Below are 8620 nucleotides of genomic sequence, written 5' to 3'. Positions count from 1 at the left end.
CTAGTGTTAGTTTTTAAAGTTGTATAATATAAGCAGTAAAAGTTTGTGTCTATGCCTTTTCTTTAAACCAAATGTTAATTTGGTATTTCTAAGAACAATAGTTAAACTTTAAGGTAGTGTGACTTTAGGCCTCTTTCTGAAAGTGAGTAGACAGTTTTCAAATGTTTCTACCAATGGATCAGTGTCCAAGTTAATACCCACTCAGAGAAAGCACATAATGAGAAATAATCCCGATTTTATTATTTATTAGAAATTCACTGGATGTAAATGAGATATAAAATCACTGAGGCAGATGAAACTTTAGTGGATTCTTTAAGGGATATGATGACAGACAGAGGATATACATGTAAACTGGAAACTCAGACTGTAGGAAAGGGAGTGAAGCAGGCCACAAAGCACAAGGTACTTTTCAAACAGGAAATGCAAAATGATTGAGTTAACTGAGCCTTAGAAAGCTCAGATTGCCACATGCATGGATCAAGAAGAGTGAGAAAATGCCTCGTTTCAATTGCTGAGCAAACTAGGACACCACCAACCTTGAAAGGCAGGGGACTGTGGGGCTGCCACCACCGGCTTGGTCATTGGGGCAGATGAGAAGGGGTCCTCAGGTGTGCTGAAGGCATTCGTGATCTGGGAGCACAAGGAGCTGATACTCTCAGCTTCCCCCTCTACCTCTGGCACTGGAAATCAGAGAATCATTTGAAGTTGGAAAGGCAGGTAACACTGAAGTACACATCAACACACAAGGGTGGCCCCTTCCATTAACTTCTCATTGAGGAGAAAAGCTGTATCAGCCATCCTCAAAAGATCATGCTCCCACTACGCTCAAGAAGCACAATTTCAAAAAGACTTTTGCTCACAGGAAAGGGTTAGATTCCAGGGAGCTCAGCATTTCAGTTGGTCCTAATATATGCTATGCCCATTTTCTTTCCTTTCCCATATAAGAGATATGATTTTCGTGGGCCAATGGCATCTGGTTAGATAAATCTAGAAGTTACTTGTATCTTTTAGGTTTTTTTTTTTTTGCAAGGCAATGGGGTTAAGTGGCTTGCCCAAGGTTACACAGCTAGGTAATTATTAAGTGTCTGAGGTTGGATTTGAACCCAGGTACTCCTGACTCCAAGGCCGGTGCTTTATCCACTGCTCCACCTAGCCGCCCCAGTTACTTGTATCTTGATACAAGCTAAACAATAGTCTTTGGTCTGAGCTCAGTTCAAGAACAATTGAGTAAGATTACCATGAATGGCTCAGTCTCTTTGGAGGAATATCAAAAGAACAAAAAAAGTTTATCTGTTCTTTTGAATTTATCTATCTACATCTCTTTAATTGCACTTTTTTCCCCAAAGTCTTTTTAATCCACCCTAGGTGACTGCCAAGCAGGGACACAAAAAAGGAAAACTAGAGGTTCTTGTTCTCCTGAACTCCTTCAAAGGAAGGGAACAAAATAATCAAAACAGTTCTCTTCTCTGGCCTATTTATTTCATTGAAAAATTACAGTGAACACCACTAATAACCTGACAGGGTTGGCAGGGGTTCCCTATTAATGCAGAGAATCAGAAAACATTTGGCAAGCCAAAGGAGTAATGATTACTAGTGATGTTATACTGAGCTGGATGTACTCTACCTTACCTGCATTTTTGATGGGGAAGTCAGTCTTCCTTTGCATAGTGGAAGGCAACTCATTGATGCGCAAGGATAGCTGGCGTTTAAAAGGTGACATCTTCTGACTAAGGGCAGGAAAACCTCGGAATGAACCTTGTCTGGCAAGTTGCTCAATTGGTGCATGACGTCGAGGGATGGCATGGGGATTATTCATCTCAAGGGAGGCAGTGATGTCAGCCGTTGGGGAGGTAGGAGAAGATGGAGAAGGGGCAACATTACTGGGTGTTGCTGATGTAGCCACTGTTGCCTTCACATCTGTTTCAGCTTGGAAAACAAAAGGGAGATTTTGCCGCCTTCCAAATAATCAAAGCCCACATAACTAAGGAATTAAAAAGCTTTCAAAGATAGCATCATCCTCTAAATGTTATTAAAGTGTAGGGGAAGTATGACTTATCTTTCTTACTCACAAAAAAGAAATCTTACCCTCATGTCACAAGGGTAAGAATGTATTTCAAGATCACAAGATTTTAAAGTTGGAAGATCTTAGATCTTGTAGTTCTAGCTTTATGACTGATAAGCAATTATAACTTGCCTGTGGGTCAGACATGAAGAAAAGCATGGTCCCAAAAAAGGACTCTGTTCTGGCAATGAAGGTATTTTAAAGTCACTGGGGTGGAAATCAGAAAGTTCCAAGAGAGCAGTTTCAATTAGATTTCACTGATTCTAGTGCCGCAAAACTGCAACTGTGGAGCTGAGATGGCTAGCTGGAGCCCTATGCCTGAGAAGGATTAGCATTGAAGGTGAAGACTCAAAAGGAGATTAAGCCTAAATGCCAAGTTGTTCTGCTGTGAACAGCCATCATAATCATCACCCCAGAATAGAAACTGTTCCAAGGTGTATGACTCTGTGTGTGTGTGTGTGTGTGTGTGTGTGTTTTGTGATGTCATTACTACCTAGGAACACATTAAAATGGCTAATGAAGCCAAAGGCCATGGAGGAGAGATTGTCTCTAAACAGTACTGACATGAGTCTGTCAAACATGGAATCCCCATCTTCCTCTCCTCAATCCTAGGATTTCTCTGAGTTTGTAAGTAATCCAGGGATGCCAGGAATGGGAAGATACCTTTCTTTGTGTCCTGGATCTGTCTCATGACCTCCTCTCTTTCTGCTTGCTCAGTGGCTGTGGTGACACGGAAAGAGCCTTCTCTGGTAAACGTGGTCCGGCTTGCATCAAAAGTGGCCGTCACACCACACTCCTTCTCTCGTTTCTGTTTCCGTTCCAGGCAGGCTGCAAAAGCACATCCTACCGCATGGCTCAATCTTTCTCCCTGTTTGAAAAAAATATTAAAAAGCAAGTCAACTTCCCAAAAATGTAAAAAGAAGAGTGGCCTAGAAGCTCCAATTAGCCTTTTGACAGAGCCAAAGATAAACTTCTTTTCATATGGGAGTCTACCCTCAGGACACCCATTATCTAGGAAGATCTCCAATCCAACCTAAAAAAGGAATTTTTTTTTTGCTAAGAAATTACTTTACAGTTAGTGTGGAAAATTAATTTTGTACCTTAATGTTTCATAATCATTATTCTTTGAAAATGAGTTTAAACACATATGCCAACAAAAATTCTATTTATATCACATAGCTGCTTCTCTTATACTTTTCATGGAAAAATATAATTGACAGATTGTAAATACTTTTAGTCTTTTGACTGGGAACATATGAAAGTTCTCTAGTCTATTAAAAGCTCCATTATTCCCCCCACTACAGAATTGTGCTCACTTGTTTCAGAGTAAATTTGTTTGTAAAAGCAGTTTTCTTATTCTTTTTGTAATTGTGTATTCTTAAATTTCTTTTTAAATTTTTTTTATTAAAGATTTTATTTATTTTGAGTTTTACAATTTCCCCCCTAATCTTACTTCCCTCTCCCCACCCTCCACAGAAGGCGATTTGCCAGTCTTTACATTGTTTCCATGATATACATTGATCCAAATTGAGTGTGATTAGAGAGAAATCATATCCTTAAGGAAGAAACAAAGCATAAGAGATAGCAAGATCAGAAAATAAAGATATCAGGGTTTTTTTCTCCTAAATTAAAGGTAACAGTCCTTGGTCTTTGTCCAAGCTCCACAGTTCTTTCTCTGGATACAGATGGTATTCTCCATTGCAGACAGCCCCAAATTGTCCCTGATTGTTGCACTGATGGAATGAGCAAGTCCATCAAGGTTGATCATCGCTCTCATGTTGCTGTTAGGGTGTACAGTGTTTTTCTGGTTCTGCTCATCTCACTCAGCATCAGTTCATGCAAACTGAGATTTCTTTTCTTGCTTAAAGATTTTATTTTGAGTTTTACAATTTTCCCCCCAATCTTACCTCCCTCCCCCCTCCTCCCACAGAAGGCAATCTGCCAGTCTTTACATTGTTTCCATGGTAGAGAGATTTCTTTTCTTAAATATATTGGTATAAAGTTTTGTGTAATGCTCTATGGTTTCTTAGTAATCTTGCAATCTGCTTATATTATTTTTTCTTTGAATTGGAAACTCTGGATTTTTAGACAGGAAATTTCTGAGTGTTTTTGGGTGATTGCTGGGTTTTTTTCTGTTTAACTTCACCTTCTGATTCTAACAGATCTGGGAATATTTTTTTTTTCTTGAAATAAGAATATCCATTTGTTTTGGTCATGTTTTTAGTTATTCACTGATAATTCATAAATTATCTCTCTTTGTGGAGCTTGAGCTCACATTTCCGATGTGTCACCTTTTCCAGTCTCCTCTGGCTTCCTTTTTGTGCACTCATGGACTGGATAGAGGAGTTTACCTGTTCTTCTCTTTGTCTTTATTGCTGATTCATTGGTGATTCCCTTTAGACATCTATTGGAATGTATGTGGGACAGCTGGGCTCTTTTGTTACATTTACAACTGCATTGTTAACAGTTTCCATAGGGTGGAGAATCAAGGTAAAAGCCAGGGATGCCAGGGCAGGTGGTCAAAGTTCTATTTACAAGTCTGCTGTCAAATTCTCTGGACTAGGTTAAGGGCTGAGGCTCCTAACATTCTCCTTGCCTCAAAGTTACAAGGTAGATGGATAACGGAGCAAAAGAGTTTCCAATAGAGTACTAAACATGGATTTTGTGAAGTTTAGGAGGCTCTTAATTTTTGTAATTACAACCACAAAACAAAAGACTGTATTTCTTCAAAGAGAATATGTATTATAAACTCTCTAATTATGTAATGTTCTGCTCTGTCTTCCATTAAGTGATTTTCACAGGAACATAAACTGTTATAGTATGAAGGGGCTTTAAAATCATGCAGAACAATTCCTCAATTTGTAAAAGAGGAAAGCAAGGCTCAAAAAGGTCCTATGATGTCCCATGATTTATCCAGGGCTATTTGTCTAATATGTAGAAGAGATGGGGCCATTCCAGTTACTAGCAATAAGGAGGAAGACTGGGGCGGCTAGGTGGCGCAGTGGATAAAGCACCAGCCCTGGAGTCAGGAGTACCTAGGTTCAAATCTGGTCTCAGACACTTAATAATTACCTAGCTGTATGGCCTTGGGCAAGCCACTTAACCCCATTGCCTAGCCAAAAAAAAAAAAAAAAAACCTAAAAAAATTGAGGAAGACTATTTTGTACGTAGAGGGTCCTTTCCAGAGGCCCATTAAAGATATAGAGTAGGTTCCTCTTCTACTTACATACAAGGTCAAGCAACGACAAGAAATTTAAATAAGATTTCCTAGTATTAGATATTACAACATGATTATTGTTCTAAAATTCTTGTCCCTAAGAAAAGTTGCAGTGCTTACTAATTATCCTTCAACTCCTTAGCTTAATTATACTGACTAAACCTAATTAGGTTTTCATCTATCCCCTCAACAAAATGACACATCTGCTAAGAAGGTATAACAAGGAATTTGTTTTTTGCCAGAACCTGGTATTTTATCAGTGTAAAGAGTTCCAAATCTGGAAACTCTATTAAACAATGCAGATGAGCATCTTGTTTGTAGCTTATATAGACTTAGGGAGTTGCCGCTAACATTTACAAGTCAAGTGAATTGCTCCAGTCACCCAGTTATTGCATCTCATGTGAATACAGCTGGATTATTATTTACACAAAAGAATGTGTGTAGGAGGTCCAAAGTTCTAAAAGCAGAAAAAGCCTCCTAGGGAAATCAAAGAAACTTTGAAAGACTTTTGAGGCAGAAACTATTCTAAAATTAAAGGGGATAATCCTAGTCCTGAAGCTTTTTAATATTTTGAAACTCTAGATAGAATGAAAAACTTTGTGTGTTGAGCTTTTTCTGGAGCCTAGGATGGGCCTTAAAAAAGGAAGTTCTTTCCCTTTTTTTTGGGGGGGGGGAGGCAAGGCAATGGGGCTAAGTGGCTTGCCCAAGGTCATACAGTTAGGTAATTATTAAGTGTCTGAGGTCACATTTGAACTCGGGTACTCTTGACTCCAGAACCGGTGCTCTATCCACTGCGCCACCTAGCCACCCCCTCCTTCCTTCTTTAATAACAGTTTCAGCCATTTACAAATTTGAACTTAAAAATCAAGTCTTGATCATAAAAACAGAAATGAATATCTCACTCATTATTATAGCAGAATTTCCCTGTATGCTTTTAGCATTTCTATTTTTACTTATTTTTTTAAAAGAAAGATTATATTTATTTTGAATTTTACAATCATGCTTCCTTACCCCCACCCCCACAGAAGGCAGTCTGTTAGTCTTTACATTGTTTCCATGGTATACAGCTTTAGCATTTCTAGTTAGTTATTAATACCTCAAGAGAACTGTAATTTGATTATAAATGCAAACAGATGAACTGATGTAAAGCTTTGTTTTTTTGGAGGACAGTCTTCATCAGATGCTTTGGTCAAAATTGTTATCTTGTATTACACTTTCAGGTGATGAGCCTTTCTACACATAGCTAGACTTATACTTAAAAGCCTTTCTGTCCATTACCCTAGTCTTCAGGAGTCCAGGGGTCATATTGATTATTTTTTTTTTTTGTAAAGCACTTTACTTTTATTTTTTTCACATTATTACAATAGTCATGTTGTAAAAGTAAATATAATTCTCCCCCCACCCCTCAAAGAAAGAGATACCTTAAGAAAAGTGAAGTGAGAGGAAAAAAAAAGTGTGCTTCAGTCTGTATTCAGATACCATAAACTCAGTCTTTGGGATGGATAGCATTCTTTGTCATAAGACCATCAGAGAAATTGCTTCAACACTTTTTTTCCCATAGTTGCTATTGCTAGCTGTATTTCCTCCAACCTATTCCTCCCCACCCTCATTTATTCTGTTCTCTCTCTCCTTTCAACGTGTCCCTCATGAAAAGTGTTGTATCTGACTACCCTCTCCCATGATCTTCCCTCTCTTTTATCACCTATTCCTCCCCCTCCCTTCCCCTCCCCTGTGACCTCTCTTCCATCCCTTTCCTATTTTCTTTGGAGATAATATAGATTTTTATACCCAAATGAGTGGGGATGTGACTTCCACTCTGAGCCATTTCTCATGATGGTGAAAAGCCTCACTCATTCTCTCTCATCTTCCTACTTCTCTCCATTGCAAAACCTTTTTTCCTTATCTCTTTTATGGGTCACATTACTTCTATGCCATGATGAGGTATCAGAATGGCATTTTAGAGTAAGTACACTAATTATTACAAAACAAAAAATAGCACTTCAATCCTTTTATCTCTTTGGGTTTTTTTTTTGCCAGTTTAGATACAGCGTTTACAACTGCTGTTATTTTCATTAAAGTAGCTACTAGATGGCTTACCAATTCATTCAAGTTTAAGAAAAATGAAATTCTAATAATGAACTGCTTCAAATATAAAGAGAGATATACACATTACTTTAAGAATTCATGGGGCGGGGCAGCTAGGTGGTATAGTGGATAGCACCGGCCTTGGATTCAGGAGTACTGTGTGGCCTTGGGCAAGCCAACTTAACACCATTTGCCTTGCAAAAACCTAAAAAAAAAAAAGAATTCATGGGGCACAGTGGATAGAGCCCTGGAGTCAGGAGTACCTCAGTTCAAATCTGGCCTCAGACACTTAATAATTACTGTGTGGCCTTGGGCAAGCTACTTAACCCCATTTGCCTTGCAAAAAACCTAAAAAGAATTCATGAAGGAGGTTGGTTACAGAAAAAACTGGGAAGACTATTACAAACTGATTTAAAGTAAAGTGAACAAAACCAAAAGACTAATTTATATGGTGCTAGAAATAATGTAAAGTAAGCAACTTTGAAAGGTTTGGATCAACACAATGACCAACCACAATTCCAAAAAGTTTCAAGAAGAAACACATTATTCATCTACAGAAAGAAGACTGACTCTTAGAGTAAAAATTGAAGCATCATTTCTATTTCTTTCCTTTTCTTTCTTCTTATTCTAAGTAGTGGGAGCACAGTTAATGCAGAAATTTGTTTTGCATGTATATACATTATTTGTAATGGGTTTTATTTATTGTGTCTTCTGAGGGAGGGAGAGAATTTGGAATTGAAAATAAAATTTAATTATTTTTTTAAAGTATATTAAAAGAAGACACAGAAAAGAGATGTACACAAACCATAAGCATATTAGCTAATTTCCAGAGACCATAGACTAATCCTGAATTTCTACCATTCATTTTACTCAGCATGCTTCTGAGTTATTTAAAGATAACTTGATGATCAAATGGGAAAAGGAAGTTAGGCTTCAATACTCATCATTAGTAGTTGCTGTAGCATCTAGTTTCTCACCTGTGTTTTTGGGAGAAAAATTTATGACTAACCAAATTTGGAGAAGCTGGGTGCAGATAAGAACAAACTGCCTACCACAAACTTACCGTGTCTTTAACGGCCATAAAACAATGGCAAATCCAGCGTCGCGTGGTGCCATCCCGACAAATATAAGAGAAAGCTCTGTCAAAGTTCCTGTCTGGGGCACAGAAAGAAACTTTCTCTATTGTCTGGTCAACTATGAGGTCCTAGAAAATTGAAGCACAAGGCAAGAAAGGCTTTATTAATTTCAGAATATAC

At 38.1% G+C, this 8620-nt stretch overlaps 1 protein-coding gene across 8 annotated transcripts in view; it reads right to left on the bottom strand.

The window, feature by feature from the left end:
• NUMB (NUMB endocytic adaptor protein) overlaps positions 1-8620 on the bottom strand; it is a 202942-nt gene that overhangs the window by 24451 nt on the left and 169871 nt on the right. For all 8 annotated transcript variants that reach the window (XR_012478202.1, XM_074235771.1, XM_074235775.1 and 5 more), the window contains 4 exons: positions 8428-8568; positions 2726-2930; positions 1630-1926; positions 537-680 (listed from right to left, as the gene is read on the bottom strand). Coding sequence is in view for 7 of the 8 variants with exons in the window: in XM_074235771.1 (XP_074091872.1) it covers positions 537-680; positions 1630-1926; positions 2726-2930; positions 8428-8568 (787 nt within the window). In the remaining variant the exon portion in view is untranslated. The remainder of the gene's footprint in view (positions 1-536; positions 681-1629; positions 1927-2725; positions 2931-8427; positions 8569-8620) is intronic.

The sequence above is a fragment of the Macrotis lagotis genome, chromosome 4 (genome assembly GCF_037893015.1).
Source record: "Macrotis lagotis isolate mMagLag1 chromosome 4, bilby.v1.9.chrom.fasta, whole genome shotgun sequence".
Lineage (NCBI taxonomy): Eukaryota > Metazoa > Chordata > Mammalia > Peramelemorphia > Peramelidae > Macrotis > Macrotis lagotis.
This window is presented reverse-complemented; position numbering and strand designations above follow the sequence as displayed.